At 38.3% G+C, this 16,178-nt stretch overlaps 3 protein-coding genes across 3 annotated transcripts; 2 read left to right on the top strand and 1 right to left on the bottom strand.

Annotated features, from left to right (window-relative positions):
- The first annotated feature begins 927 nt into the window (after positions 1 to 927).
- On the top strand, positions 928 to 3,924 carry LOC125214280 (proteinaceous RNase P 1, chloroplastic/mitochondrial-like). Its single transcript, XM_048115224.2, has 6 exons — positions 928 to 2,385; positions 2,498 to 2,587; positions 2,707 to 2,888; positions 3,306 to 3,426; positions 3,558 to 3,629; positions 3,716 to 3,924. Exons 1-6 carry the CDS (start codon positions 1,231 to 1,233, stop codon positions 3,815 to 3,817), a joined length of 1,722 nt encoding a protein of 573 aa, XP_047971181.1. The 5' UTR covers positions 928 to 1,230; the 3' UTR covers positions 3,818 to 3,924.
- Positions 3,925 to 3,957: 33 nt separating this feature from the next.
- Positions 3,958 to 5,652, bottom strand: LOC125214281 (thioredoxin F2, chloroplastic-like). Its single transcript, XM_048115225.2, has 3 exons — positions 5,360 to 5,652; positions 4,256 to 4,355; positions 3,958 to 4,174 (listed from the first exon to the last, which is right to left on the bottom strand). Exons 1-3 carry the CDS (start codon positions 5,650 to 5,652, stop codon positions 4,040 to 4,042), a joined length of 528 nt encoding a protein of 175 aa, XP_047971182.1. The 3' UTR covers positions 3,958 to 4,039.
- A 6,844-nt stretch (positions 5,653 to 12,496) lies between these two features.
- Positions 12,497 to 15,450, top strand: LOC125210279 (biotin carboxyl carrier protein of acetyl-CoA carboxylase 1, chloroplastic-like). Its single transcript, XM_089066973.1, has 7 exons — positions 12,497 to 12,769; positions 13,347 to 13,397; positions 13,489 to 13,652; positions 13,732 to 14,050; positions 14,301 to 14,372; positions 15,002 to 15,067; positions 15,152 to 15,450. Exons 1-7 carry the CDS (start codon positions 12,602 to 12,604, stop codon positions 15,173 to 15,175), a joined length of 864 nt encoding a protein of 287 aa, XP_088923099.1. The 5' UTR covers positions 12,497 to 12,601; the 3' UTR covers positions 15,176 to 15,450.
- Positions 15,451 to 16,178: the final 728 nt, after the last annotated feature.

The raw sequence follows: 16,178 nt of genomic DNA, 5'->3' as shown, positions 1-16,178 counted from the left end.
TGAAGATTGAATAAGACTAATGATTGTGCATAATGTCGAAGATTGGGGATTCCAAAATATAAAAAATCCCTAAAATTTAATATTTATAATTAAAACTCACAACCCTTCGGGCTGACCCGCAACCCGTTCGGGCCAACCCGTTTAACCCGCCAACCCATTCGGGCCAACCCGTTTAGCCCATTTTGTATTCGGGTAATAAAATTACAGCCCTAACCCGCTCATATTACCGGGTTGTTCGGGCCGACCCACGAGTTTCGGATTGAATTGACATCCCTAAGTAAAACTGATTAAAATGCGACAGTTTATTGGTAATAAATTCATTTTAATATATTTACCTTTTATAGTTGAAAATAGTCCCATTCAAAGTTGGATACAAACTTAGATATTGACAATGTTAATATTTTATTCATTAATAACACTCCCTCTATCTCATTAAATATATAACATTTATTTTTAATTAAATTTTTTTATATAAATACTCCCTCCGTTCCTTCATAGTTGAGTCATTTTTTCATTTCGGGAAGTTCCCTCATAGTTGAGTCATTTCCATTTATAGTAATTTTTTCCTCTCTCTTACTTTACTCTCTCTTACTTTATTCTATCTACTTTATTCACTTTTTACTTTATTATCTCTACCTTTTTCTCTTTCTTACTTTTTTATCTATTTATTTAACACACTCAACATTCATTTCTTAAACTCCGTGCCGAAAAGTTTTGCCTCAACTATGACAGAACGGAGGGAGTATTATTTTGTGAGTTAATAAAAAGAAAATAAAATAATAGAAAAAAAAGTATTTCTAATTTCAAAAATATTTCATTTTTAATTGCATAAATTAAAAAGAAAAATGTTTCGGACGATATGATAGACGGAGTATAATTTTGCATTTTCGCAAATTTCTCTTGCTAATAAATTAATGTTAACAAATTGATAGTGGAAGAACAAAGCATACTCAATTGAGTTATGGAGTATTTATAATTATCCTTAGACAGTTCAGATTTTGGCCTCCGTCATTCATTTTCTCAATCACCTTCTGCACTTTGGAGGTCGTCGGAAACAGGCAATGAAAGTCGGCGCTTTTTTTCCGGCGCCGTTTCTTGCTGAAGTCCAGTGAGTAAATCCATCGAGCATTTGGCGGGCGTACCGCGCAGGCGCGCAGCTGATTCTTTGTCTTGCAATTGCACTTTCTTGAATCCGAGGGTGAATTTTGGTGAACTTTTTTTTTAGCAGCGATGCTACTCCGTGTGGCGTCGTGCTCACCCAAAACCTCTCTTCTTCTTCTCTCCCACTTCTGTAAGAGCTCCAATTCCCTTCTTGAGCATTCAAAATGCTTCAGTTATCTCCGGCAGCGGCATACTTCTTCACTGAAGACTAAAATTAACGCGAGGAACCAGCCTAAAAGCCCCATTTCGATGGAAAGAAAAGCAAGACATTTTTCCTCCGATTCCGCTGAGGCTCTCCTCAGAAAAAAATCGACGGATTTGAGCAACCGAATGTCCAAAAAGGCGCGTAGAGAGTCCCCGGATATGGTTCTACGCGTGAAACTCGATCAATGCTCGAAAAATGGAGACTTGGCTGAGGCCCTTCGCCTCTACGAGGAGGCGAAGGCCAATGGCGTGGAGCTCAATCAGCATCATTACAATGTGTTGCTTTACTTGTGCTCTTTAAATCCTGAGGAGGGTGGAGAGAATCTTGAGAGATTTGATAAAGGATTTGAGATTTTCAAGCAAATGGGAGCTGATAATGTGGCCCCAAATGAGGCAACATTCACAAACATCTCTAGGTTGGCTGCTTCGAAAGAGGATCCTGAATTGGCTTTTAGTTTAGTTAAAAAGATGAAGAACCATGGAAATGCCCCCAAATTGAGGTCGTATGGGCCGGCGTTGTTTGGGTTCTGCAAGAAGGGGATGGCAGATAAGGCTTATGAGGTGGATTCTCATATGTTGGAGAGTGGAGTTGCTGCTGAGGAGGCTGAGCTCTCTGCCCTCCTCAGGGTTAGCTCTGAAGCCGAGAGGGAGGGGAAGGTGTATGAAATGATGCATAGGTTGAGGGCGGCGGTAAGGCAGGTGTCTGAGGAAACTGCAGCTGTGGTGGAGGAGTGGTTTAGTTCAAGAAAGGCTGCTGAGGTTGGAGCTAGGAAATGGGATGTTGAGAGCGTGAAGAGAGGGGTTTTGGAGGGAGGGGGCGGATGGCACGGCCAAGGATGGTTGGGGAAGGGTGAGTGGAGAGTGGTGAGGACGAGGATGAATGAGGCTGGGGTTTGCCAATCGTGCGGGGAGAAGCTGGTTTGCATTGATATTGATCCACAGGAGACGGAGAATTTTGCCAAGTCACTTGCTAAATTAGCCGCTGAGAAGGAAGTTAAGAGCAACTTTGCACAATTTCAGGTGGTTTCCTGTTTTTGCTTTCAAGATCCCTTGCATTTATAGAACTAATATGTTATCTTGTTTATGTAGTTTTAAATATGAATACTTTGTGATGCTATAAGTGCTGATTCAGGAGTGGCTTCAACGGCATGGTCCATTTGATGCTGTGGTTGATGGTGCAAACTTGGGTCTTGCTAATCAACGCACATTCAATTTTGGTCAGGTAAATATTGCCTCTGTAGCTTTCCTCTCAATGAGAATGCGATGGACTGTGAAAAAGAAACTGGCTATGGGTATTGTTGAATCATACAATTTCTCATGTTGGTGCATTCCTGTTTGAAGATTAAGAGAGTTGTGCATCAGTTGCGCCAAATGAGTCCGTCAAAGAAGTTACCCCTTGTTGTTCTACACCAAGCACGAGTCAGACGTGGTCCGGCTCAGCAACCGAACAACAAGAAATTGTTGGAAAGCTGGAAAAACGCTGGCACACTTTATGCAACACCTCAGGGTTCAAATGATGATTGGTACTTATCATATTTTTCTATATACTCTAGCATTCATGTGTGGCTGTTTACAATATTGAAATTATAACTCCTCAGTAAGAAGATCATCCAACAGGAAGAATGTTGCATGCTTTAACAATCAATTTAATCTTCAGTTAGGACTGGTGTATATGTTAGTTTAGTTTCTTCAGTTTCTGTGATGTTTATTTGTGTCGAGTAATAGTGAGCTCAATGCTGTTCAGTGTACACGGCTAGAGCAAATACTCTAGCTTCAATTTTGTTCATGCTGTATTGTTACTTCCAGATGATCAAGAAAATGTATATACTTGCATTACTAAAAAAAGGATATGTAATCTTACATATGCATCCTGGCGTTTCAAGACATATTCCCTGAAGCACTGCTGTTCGTTTTTTTATATATATCCTTGCTTTCCTTAGGTATTGGCTGTATGCTGCTGTGAGTTCAAGGTGTTTGCTTGTGACAAATGATGAGATGAGAGATCACTTATTCAACCTTTTAGGCAATAGCTTCTTCCCTAGATGGAAAGAAAAGCACCAGGTACTTTCTCTTCTATGCTTTTCTGCTTTATTTTTCACTAGTTTTTGGTTAGGTTACAAGTTGAGGTTCTGTTCTAGGTGATCTCAGATAATGCAAATTTGAACTGCTTTTATTTTCTAAATTATTATCAGGTCCGTTTAAAATACACCACTGAAGACGGGCTTACATTGCACATGCCACCACCATATTCAATCGTTATCCAGGTTAGTTTAGTTCTGACTCATGTTTAATGAAAACATCCTCGTGTTACATCTCGGGTTTCACTCAAATTCCAAAAACATGATATCAGGAGTCGGAACGAGGCCAATGGCACATACCAACTGTGACTGGAGATGATCTTGAGGCCCCTAGACAATGGATTTGTACGACAAGGGCAAGACCGGACGCATAGCTAGGTTCCATTACCAACATCCTTAATTTTTTCAGCAATAAAACCTTGCTCGTTCCTTTTTGATATACAAATGTTTTCGATATTGTAATTGCATATACATTGTGTTATTTCTTATAGTTAATTTCAAACTAAACTTAGAGTAGCATAATGGCAGATTCATTTATGAATGAGCACAGTTGTCATTGATCTATTAACATTATATTACAATCTAATGACAGTAGTCTAACTGGATCTTACAGCATCAATTGCAACAATTAAATTGTCAATTTTGGCTCCTGTTACTTCTTTAACAATCTTGCTATCCTTCAAAATCTTGAAGGTAGGAACCACCTTGATCCCTAGCTCTTTTGCAAGTGGCTGCAAATGAAATATGTGCAGATGAGATCAAACTCCACACACATACACAGCGAAAGAGAATAATATAGACTTGTTACTAACCCTGTTTTCATCGTTGCAGTCGAGCTTCAAGAACACAACATCGTTGTATTTTTCAGACAGCTCCTGATATCTTGGTGCGATCACCTTACAAGGTCCGCACCTGCACAAATCATATGTGAATTTTATTTAACAACTGCATATACAAAGTTCTGGCATTGAATTAAATGGTTATCTCTGATATTTACATCAAGATTGTATCCCGAGATTAAATATGTAGTGCGTTTGATTCATGAGATTCAATCCCACAACTCAATCCTATATATGAATAATCATGGAATAATTAGTCATATCTAACCCTCTCCAACTAAAATAATCTCATAACTCAATCTTAAATTATATTTTGATACTATTTTATCTAGAAACCGAGCAGCACCCAATTTGACATCCACAACATGCTCACGGCACCAAAACCATCAACCAACCAAATTTACACCAAAAAACACGAACACCCCCCTCATGCAAAATATGTAAAGTTTCCTTGTAAAACTAGGTAATTTCTTGGTTGGTGATTTAATAGGCTTAAATAGAATTTAAAATTACTCCAGGCTAATCTGTTCTTTACTAAGATGGGTTGGAACAATGAATTTGAGCTAACTGTGTTTGACTAATTAAACTGGTAAGATTGGAGAAATTGTAGCGACTAGGGTAAAAATATTCAACCACAAACCTTTTGAATAATGAAAAGTAATTGCCCACAAAAATGTGACAACTTTCCCTACTAAGATTATGGTTGGAGCTAGCTTATTATAGAAAACCATTAGTTTCACTTCATTGAATCACCCTTATTGTTCATCATTCATATCTAAGTTGAAGAATGCGAACCAGCAAATATGCTAAAAAATTGCAGCACAAGGCTTATAAAAAATACTACCCCGTCTACCAAAAAACACACATAATTGTGTATGACACGAGTTTTAATATGCAATTGATAAAATAAGAAAAATGGAAAAGTAGTGTCAGGGGTCTCGTGGATCCATATTATTAGTAGTAATTTAATGTTTAAAATTTTTCATATTTAGAAATTGATCTAAGTTTGATAGACGATCCAAAATAATAAAACTAGTCTATTTTTTGTGATAAAAAATGTGGATAGGATAAGCTCACCACTGAGTGTACATATCAACAACAACAGTCTTATCACCGGCAGCTTTGACGATGGGCCAAAAGGTATCCTTAGTAACAGCCGTCACCTTCCCTACCTCCGCCACCACCTCCACCTCCGCCGGCTCCACAGCTGCGTCCAAGCTGCACCTCACCCCCACACTCAAGCTCAGCCTCCTCTTCATCAGCTGGGGGAAATCTCCCCGTACAAATAGCTGCTTTGCAGCAACTCCATGCACCCATGAATTCTGCACCATTGAACTCCTAGGAACTGCACTGTATAATTGCAACGCCATTATAAGAAAAAGTGTGTGCAAAGGGAGAGAGAGACAGAGAGATAAAGATTGAGAATTGAAGTGTGGAATATATTTGGAGAGCAGCGAAACTGGGCCGTGAATTTCTCCAATGACGAAACTGCCCTCAGGATCTTTTTGTTTGTCCGAATATGCCCTAAAATTTGTGGCACTAAATTCTTAAATCAGGAATTTGTGAGAGTAGAATTGCTGCCATAGAATTGGAGTCGAAAAATCAAAGATTTGATGTGGGAAGTGGGAACCATTGCCATCTCACATTACCACTTGTGTTTTGTTTTACTCCCTCCTACTAAGAGGATTTAAAGGTCTCGTGTCTTTTTGTCAATGTGTTTACAAGTAATATAAAAAAATGCAATTAAAATAGATTGTAGTAATTATCTTTTTTATATTATTTTCATAATACATACTCCCTCCGTCCGCCATTAGGAGTTCCGGTCACTTTTGTGCCCTCATTTTGTAAAAATGATAATAAATACTTAAAGTGGAGAAATGGTAAAGTAAGAGAGAAAATAATGTTGAGAAGAGTCTTGTCAACATTATTATATCTCTTACTTTATCATTTCTCCACTTTAATTATTTATTATCATTTTTATAAAACGAGTATGCAAAAGTGACTTGGACTCCTAATGGCGGACGGAGGGAGTACATTGTATAATCATTTTAATGAAAAGTGAGACACACTTATCATTTGTAATAAACTAAAATGAAAAACTTATTGACGAGAGACTTGGACATGAAAAAATAGTCTCCTATTACCAATTAATGGAGTAGAATAACATATGAAATAAAATATAATGAGACACATTATTGTGCACAGTGAAATCGTGTAAAAAAGACCTAGATCTCTGTTTGACACATTTTCATTTTATTTTGAAAAATAAAAAATACTCAATCCTAATCTTAAATAGATGTGGTTTTTGTTTGGAACATTTTCACCAAATTATTATAGGTTGAGGAAGGTGGCAACAATAGAGAAAAAGGAATGAGACGATGACGAAGAGCCATGAGAAGACGACAAGGATGCAGGTGTGGACTGTGGACGAGTCGGTGGTAGTGGGCGAAAAGAGAGGAGGCGACAGTGTTCAAGGGGGACGATGTTGTATAAGAGGAGAGGGGAGACAATGATACTAAGAGAGGAGGATAGGAGAACTTGAGAAGAAGATGTGCGAGTGCACACACAAGTGAAACATTAAGGGTTTTAAGGTTCAATATCCAAAATTTCAAATTACAAATTTATTTCTATTTTATGTAAAAATAAAAAACTAAAAAATAAGTAATAAGGTTGAAGTGTTTATTAATAATCTCCTAAATCAAATGTAGGAACTCATGCGCTAGCTTCGCCTCCAAAGTGCACCACTAACGTACGTGTGACGACCGTTCTTTGCTAAATATAGCAAAAGCGTGTAAATCGCGACTAATAAGAGGGATTAAAGAAATGAGGAAAATAAAAGAGGTAGAACTTGAGAATATGCACAAAGCCATGACAAATCATATAATAGAATAAAGATCCAAGTATTCAATTACATGGATTTAATCAAGAATACAACCCGTATAAAAATGAATCAAAGTTTCGATGGTGAGAGTTCACAAAAATCACTTAAGCAAAATACAACGAAAGTCCATACTGAAGTCATTCGCGTATGAAGACACGAATCGTAGAGAGATCCACGTGATTATTTAAGTAGCATCAACTCCGATCATCACGACTTTACCTCGGCGTTCAACCTGCAAATTTGATCAGTTGAACTTTTAAGCTCACAAAGAATTTAGTAAGCTCCAGTCTTTTAAGAAAAACCCACATGTGTTACTGTGATAGATGACAATTGACAACTATATATATGTATGTTTTGATTTTCGGAAAGTGCCCACTGAATACTCATGTACTTAGCCTTGTATGTATGTCTAAATGGCAGGTTGAACATCGAGGTAAAGATGTGATGATCGGAGTCAATGCTACTTATATACGCGAAGTCGTTTGACTTTTTGTTGTACTTTTGCTTAAGTTAGAATTGTGAACTATCATTATAGAAACTTTGATTCATTTTGATACATGGTGTATTCTTGATTAAGTCCTTGTAATCGAATACTTGGATATATTTTCTATGATATGGTTTGACTTCGTGCATATTCTCAAATTCTACTCCTTTTATTTCCCCATTTTATTTAATCCCTCTTATTAGTCGCGTTTTATCCGCTTTTGCTATCCTTAAAGTGTGGTCTTGATAGAGTAGTATCAGAGTCTCAGTTTCTTTTCTGCTATGAGATCCGAACACTTCTTTCAATCTTGATCTAGACTCGTTCACTAGATCACACCAAGTAGCCGACTTAATCAGCACTCCAACATGGCACGCACAACCAAATTCAAAGAGTGAAGTGTTGAAGTAACTCAGAACGAAGATTGACATGAAAAATCCCACTCAAGAAAATGGAATGAATCTCGAGGAGATGAATGCTTCCTCTTAAAACGTAGTTCAAGACGAAACTGCAAGGGATGAACAAAAAATCCTATTGCCGCTTCTCCTAAGTGAATGCAGGCAAGAATGTGATGCGTAGCGACATAGCATTACGCACGAGAAGGACCAACGCCCATTACAGAAGAGTGTAAAAAGGGAAGGGGTGGTCGAAAAGGAAAAAAAGAGAGGAATGATGTTATAAGGGAATAGCACGAATCAGATCTTCGCTCAATACAAAATATGAAAATACACTAAGGAAATTGTTGATACTATCATGTCTCACGAAATCTTATAGAAACGTTGGATTACAAAATAAGGACTTAGCTTAGTGACTCTAGATCACGTATCATAGTAACTCTACTCTAGATCACGTATCATGCATCGATCCTTATGCTTTGCTTTCACGTTACATTTTCTTCGAATACCTTATTTTGACATTGGACATACCCTTTTTCGTAGATGGCACGACAGACTCCCACCATACCCCTGCAGAGTACCCATCAGGCATTAGCAGAGTACGCTTACTGCGCGTACCTATCTTACTGACCACGCATGGGCGATAGCGTGGTACAGATTTTATGCAAGTTCTACAAGTTGTGGGAGACAGCCTACAAGTATGACACCACTGGACTTGATGGCACACACCGTTTGACTCCCTTACTCCCTAGGAAGTAGGAGGCATGGGCCGCCTGGATGGCAGACAGTTATATCTATTAGACGATTGACACCATGGAGGAGGAGGGAGACTTTCTCGGCTTCCTGACATTTATCTTTCTACAGTATGTGCACCATCAGGATGTGCCACCAGTCTCTGTGGACAACCAGCCACCACTCCCACTACAATGGGGTGAGCCATTTACCTTCGTTTGCAGCATATATGGACAACATGACCACGAGACTATGTCAGCTGGATGAACCAGCCTCGTCGTCATGCTGTCCATGCGGTTTGAATCAGACTCCAGATACATCTTAGCTCCTTGTCATGGCCTTTCATCCTTCTTGGACCCCAATCTATCCATGGCTCACGGCGTACGAGTGACTCTTGAGGATCATAACTTGTGGGCATATATATCATCCTCTTCTTCTTGGAAGGATTTGTCCTCAAATCTGAGCGATCTTTTTTCTTATCATCCTCTAAGGCCATCGAGCTTTGTTGGATCCTCGGTGTATCTTCTCTTTCTTCCTTGGACCTCAATCAATCCATGGTTCTCTTCGTAGGAGTGACTCTTGATGCCGGAAAATATGGTCGTATCAAGCGCTGAGGATTATTTGATATTTGGAAGGAACAGTTGAGCATGAAGTACTATTTGAGAAACATGGTCACTTGGAAGTGCATGGGTTCACTAAATGGAACCCCAATGATAGAAAGTCAACCGCGGGATGCTTTACTTTCATGGGTGAAAACCTTGTTATTTGGAGAAGCAAGAAACAGAAGGTAGTTGCACTTTTAAGTGCTGAATCAGCATTTCAACGAAATAAAAAGTGGTCTCACTAAGATGTGGTTGAAGAAAGTCATGACAGAACTTGATCTTCACTTATCAGAACCATGCAGGCTATTTTGTGATAACAAGGCTGCAATTAGTATTTTCTAAAATCCTGTTCAACATGATAGACACAAACCTGTGGAGGTGGATGACACTTCATAAAGGAGAAAATTGAAGCCAAGATTGTCGAGTTACCGTATGTCAATTCAGAAGATCAGTTGGCTGACATCCTAACTAAAGTTATGAATTTGTAGTCGTTCACAGAAGTATTGTGCAAGTTAAGTATTGGATTCCCGTTACTTAATTTGAGGGGGGGGGGGGGTGGGTGTTAGAAAAGGAAAATATAGCTTGGTGCACAAACCTTACAATATACTCCCTCCGTCCCGCTTAAGATGACACGTTTTCCTTTTTAGTTTGTCCCAACTAAGATGACACATTTCCTTTTTTGAAAATTTTCTCTCTCGAATTAATACACTCAACCACTTTTTCTCACTCCTATTAAAATATCCATCTTTCTTTATCTCTCTACCTTAATACTTACACTCACAATTTCTCTCTCCAATTAAACACTTTAACCAATAACTCCTAAAATCTCGTGTCGGCTAAGCAATGTGTCATCTTAGTCGAGATGGAGGAAGTACAAGATATTATAACCCTATAAAAGGTTATGAATGTAATAGTGTAGAATATTCAAGTAAATATACAATTTCAGTTCTCACAGTTATTTCTTAAATTTCCAATCTAATTCCCATAGACGTTGACTGATGAGAAACTTTGTTGTTTAAATTTATAATATCTTGAAGGACGGAGGGACGAAGCTCTGCAGATAAAGTTTTGGAGATTAGTGAGGAAATTTAGTACTCCCTTCGTCCCACATAATTTGACCCAATATTCCATTTTGGGTCGTCCCACATAATTTGTCTCATTTCACTTTTACCATTTTTGGTAGTGGACCCCATATTCCACTAACTCATTCATACTCATATTTTATTATAAAACTAATACTTTAAAAGTAGGACTCACATCCCACCAACTTTTTCAACTCACTTTCCATTAGATTTCTTAAAACTCGTGCCGGGTCAAAGTGTCCCAAATTATGTGGGACGGAGGGAGTATGTGACATTGAATTTGGTAACTGAAAGAATGGAGAAAAGAGTGGGAGTGAGGATGTCGAATTTGATGAAAAAAGTGATGAAGAATTGAGAAAAAAAATTTCAAGCGCTCATTTGTCGCTCACAAAAAGGTGCTAATTGATCTGTTAAGCGCCTTTTTGTGAGCAACAAATGAGCCCCTGTACATTTTCTGCACTTGGGCCCAATGCTTGTGCAGAAGATCAATATCATTGTATACTTTGCGTTAATCTTCTCCCAATGTTTGTTGTGGATCAAATCTTCCGAGACAACGAAGAAGATGAACGCCGACATATTCTTTGTCTCCTAAATCAAGTATTTTTTGTGCCGCAATGGAAACAGCCCCTTTTCCCTTTCTTTTTGCTATAATGACTGATGGTTCCATGTTGGACACTTCATTGTCTTTTATATTCACCCCTACTATTGGAAAGAGCTATCATATTACCCCATCAACAAATGAGACAGAATATTATGCGTCTCGATGTTTCAACTCCCGGGTCTAGGATCCCAATCCCATTGACAGACATAATTGTTTGCAAGCAATTGTGTACTTGGGTTGAGATTGATTTAAGATAATAAGCCTTAAGAGTGAAGTAGAGTATTATATTTGAGATGAAATTGAAAAATGAATTATGTAGCGATTGCATTGCAGCCGCTGATTACTACAGATTACCACCGAGGTGCGGTCTAGACCTCCATCACGGCCCCACATCCGATTTTATCCCTCCGCCCGCTTACACGAGACTAGAGCGTATCACCACTTATTGCGATAAATCTCATTTGAGGTATCGATTGTGAATGCTAAATCTCAAAATTGAATAGTACACTTGACTCAATTTAGTTTTTATTCAAATCATCCATACTGTATTGAGAGAATTCTAATGTTAATACTTCATCTGTCCTAAAAAATAGTTTCATTTTATCATTTTAGTCCGTCTCATAAATTTAGCCCACTTTCCAGTTTTTGAAATCTTTTCACCACACATTATACTACTAATAATGTAGATCTTACTGCATCCTTTCTACAAGAATATACACTCTTTCTTTTTTAGTTCGTCCCACAAGAATATGCATTTTCTAATTTTAGAAACTCTTTTATCTCTAATTTTAGAATTAAAATATGTGACAAACCTAAAATGCATATTCTTTAGGAACGGAGAAAATATTTATTTATTAATGTTACTTCCTTTATTTTTTTACTTTTTCTTTTATACTTTATTAATTTTATATTAAAATTCGTAGTATCTCTAAAATTACTATGCAGTGAAAACAAGATGATAATGATCGGTAAACTCAATATTCAAATCACATTTTACAAAACTAAAAAAACAAATCAATGGACTAATAATTTCCAAAAGTTCCTTAACCAAATCTAATACTCCCTCCGTCCCATAAAAAATATCACACTTGTGAAACGATATGAGATTTTAAAAGGTTTTATTTTGTGTGTTAAATGAAGAGAAAATATAATTTTTATATTTATGTAAGAGTGAATTTTTTCCAAAAATAAAAATATGACATATTTCGTGGGATAAACTAAAAAGAAAAGTGACATCGGAACCGAGGGAGTACATAGTGTTCAACCAGTCCCACACGTGTAGGTAGCTGAAGTCCAGCTCCACAACTACATGGTACTTTATCTGAAGCGAAGCGTACAACAATACTGCGATGACGCAGGCGAGCAGGGCCCCGCGCCACACTAGGTTGGATCACACTCGAAACGACACCGTTTTATCTCTCACAAATACCGTACAGCTGTTATCTTCCACCTTGGTTTCATCGACCGCGGCTTCTTCTCTCCATCGCGGATCCTCCATCTCAATCTCTCTCGTAAATACAGACAGTGTTGCTGTTTGCCGTTTCAATGGCGACATCGTTTGGAGCATCAACCGCATCAGCAGCGGCCTCCGTGACGGACAATGCGGGAAAATCCTCCACCTGTCTACCGCTCTGCAATCGCCATCTCTTCCTTCGCTCCAATTCTGTCTCTTTTCGTCTCACTCCGAGGCCCAAGCTCCGCTTCTCGTCCAAGGTATCTACCACTTTTGTTTTTATTTTTCCTTTTTTAGTTTTCCAGTGTTCTTATTTCATTTTCGTAATCATTTCTGAGATCGCTCAGTCTACAATCTGGCGCTTTGTAGTATTTCGTGCTGAGATGCTGTTTTTGGTGTCTGTCAGTTGAATTATTTTGTTTCCAAGATTGTTGGAACTGGTGAGGTTGCTAGGGAAATAGATGGACTAAATTAGATGTTGATTGATTGATTGATCGATGGGGTTTAGGGAAGGATGTGAAAAAGGATAATTATGTCAGCAAATTAAATTTGGAAATTTCCTAAACCTTATGCTATTAAATTGTTCGAGTAGATACTTTAGGTGATGTTTCAATGGTCGGTTATTGGTTAATGATGTTGATTTTTAAATATATGTGTCAATAACTTAAAGAGGAAGATGAATTGAGAGCAATGTGGATGATTTATGTGGAATAATAGTACTACGATAAAGAGATCAATTTGTATTCCTCATTTAGATGTTCCTTATTTAAACATCTCTCCTGTCTGTTTCTCATTCTTGATGAAGGTTAAGTTATGGACTCGAGCAATTTTTTTCAGGGTTTGCAGTCTGGCTGGAACTGTTCTATTGTAAAGTTTCAATTGAATAAGGTGAAGTCTTTGTCACGCATTTGTTGAAAAAGCAAAATAAAATGTTATTTTCTTTGAAGGCCCTTTTTTTGAGATTTTTGGCATTTTTAAGGTTTCTGTGGGTGGATCTTTGAAAGCTGCAGCCTCCACTTCTTCACAATCAGAGGTTTCAGCTGGAGCCAAAGATGTCAATGTATCTGAAGAACCTAAACAGACTGCTTTGGCATCTGAAGAATCCATAAGCGAATTCATTAGTCAAGTTTCCAGTCTTGTCAAGTATGCATTCTCTGTTATATGGTCTTGAAGAGTGCATGTTCTACTTTCAAATGAAATGAAAATATCTTCCTTCGTGCAGGTTGGTTGACTCTAAAGATATTGTGGAACTACAGTTGAAACAACTTGACTGTGAGGTTTTGATACGTAAGAAGGAGGCCTTACCTCCACCTCCTTCTCCTCCGATGGCATATTATCAGTCACAGCCTCAGCCTCAGCCTGCAGCACTGTCTCCTGTTTCAGCACCATCTCCAGTGCCAGCTGCTGCAGCTTCTACTCCATCTCCAGCACCTTCACCGCCCAAAGCTCTGCCTCCTAAATCATCACATCCACCTCTGAAAAGCCCAATGGCAGGAACCTTCTACAGAAGTCCAGCACCTGGTGAACCTCCATTTGTCAAGGTAATTGACGTATGCCACAATAATATATAAAGAAGCACCAATATAAATGTCAGTTGAATTGATATGCTATGTTATGAGGACCAATTCTCTTTGGCCAGCTCCATCAGTCCTTTGTATTATCTTCAACGTGTTTCGACCATAACCCATATGCAGTAGATGCTTTCTGATAAGACTTGTAGGAAGCACATTGGTTTCATTTCCTAAAGTTCTCCACATACCTGTTTTCATTAAATTCTACCTCTCTTCGCAGGTTGGGGATAAAGTAAAGAAGGGACAGGTTGTATGCATCATCGAGGCCATGAAATTGATGAATGAAATAGAAGTAAGTGTTTCCTGATGCATTTATGTGGATAATGCTACCAGCACCTTATTAATTCATATCTCCAGTTTGTCTTTTAATCATTTTCTAGAAAAAAAAGGACTCAAAGTGCTTGGACCTTTTAGCCTTTTGCTTCCTTTTGTTCAAGAATCATTATTCATTACAAAGTGAATATGAGACATCTAGTCTTCCCACAAGATTCACTTCTCACACTGCATCTGGATTTTTAATATAGCATGTCTTATGCCATCCTTTGTTGATCTTTGCATATTTAGTTGAGGATCTCTAAAGTATCCCTATAAAGTTGCTAGAAAATCGGATTTTTTGGTGCCCAGGAAAATGTAGATGAAAACATGTTAAGGCATTTAAGACTTTTATTAGAAGCTTAACTGAAGGTATGCTGTATCTAGTTTATTACTCAAATCGTGAACTACCTTTTCTCTTCTCACTCAATTTCCTCTAAATCACATCAACTCCTTTTTTCTCCAATTCTAAATAATGTGATTGTGAGTTCCGAACCTTTGGTTTTTGGCATGTGTAGCATTCATCTTGGTCGCAGTCCGATCAACTTGATATCCAAGTCCTACTAGATATCCCATCTCACTAACTAATGCTTGAACCACTCATTGCAGGCCGATCAGGCTGGAACGGTAGTTGATGTTGTTGCAGAAGATGGCAAGCCAGTCAGTGTCGACACAGTGAGTTTCACCCTTCTCAACTTTCTCTATTCTCTGTCTCTCTACACTCAATCCTTACTTGATCTTGTTCCTTGTCAACAACAGCCTTTGTTCGTGATCGAACCTTAGAGCTGATAAAGCCAAAAGCGCTGCACAGGCCAAGCAAGAGTATTTCACTTTAAAAAAGTGGAGTGGAGCGGGATTAATTTAATTTTGCTTGATTTGTTTTTTACATGAGACTAGCTAGCTAGAACAGCTCGTTTATTCATCAGGTTTAGAAGTCTGTGTGCATCCTTTGTTTTACATTTACAGACTCTGCTATTGTGGAGCATGTGTCTTTGTGCTTTCTGGTACAAACCTTACAAACTCTCTAATGTAACTTGAGCATTTTTGCCTTTTTACCACTTTATGCATTTTCATAAACGAATGCAATCACAAGCTCGTGTGATGGATGGTATTATTAGTACATGCATTTCATAACATAAATTATGTAAATAGCCAAATTATGAATAATTGATGAATAAACCAGCAAATATTATCCGACTTTGTTGGTGGCATTAGGAAAAGAGCAAAATTCATTCTAGAAGAACTTGCGTCCGATTATCATTAATCAATCATGTCGTGGACTAGGGGTGTGATGTGCTCGAATTCTAGAAGAGCAATATTATCCTATTTTGATATGAAATGGCATGATTATATCCTTTTATCTCTATTATATTTTGGTCTTATGACTATTTTGTGTGAGATATCCAAGTAAATGACTTAAATAGGTGAAAAAGATTGAAAAGGGGAACCCGAAAGAAGTTCCTGACCAATCGGCCATTCTAGCGACTCGCTGGATTCGAACCCAACGACTCGCTGGAAGTGACTTCTTGGCCTCCTTTTGATTCTAGCGACTAGCTGGGTGCTAAACTAGCGGCTCGTTGGAATTGCATTGCAATACGGAACGATCCCAACGACTCGTCGAGTGCTAATCCAACGACTCGCTGAGATTTGTAACTGTTCATGTCACTCCCCTAGGTACAAAAAGTCCTAGGGCACGATTCTCAACACACACTCACAGCTTCCCCGACGAGTTATGGACGGATTTATGAGCATTTTGAGCGAGGCACAAGAGTAGGAAGCGTGGAAT

This window comes from Salvia hispanica, chromosome 3, assembly GCF_029641045.1.
Source record: "Salvia hispanica isolate PSC_SH4W2 chromosome 3, Shi_PSC_v1, whole genome shotgun sequence".
NCBI lineage: Eukaryota > Viridiplantae > Streptophyta > Magnoliopsida > Lamiales > Lamiaceae > Salvia > Salvia hispanica.
This window is presented reverse-complemented; position numbering and strand designations above follow the sequence as displayed.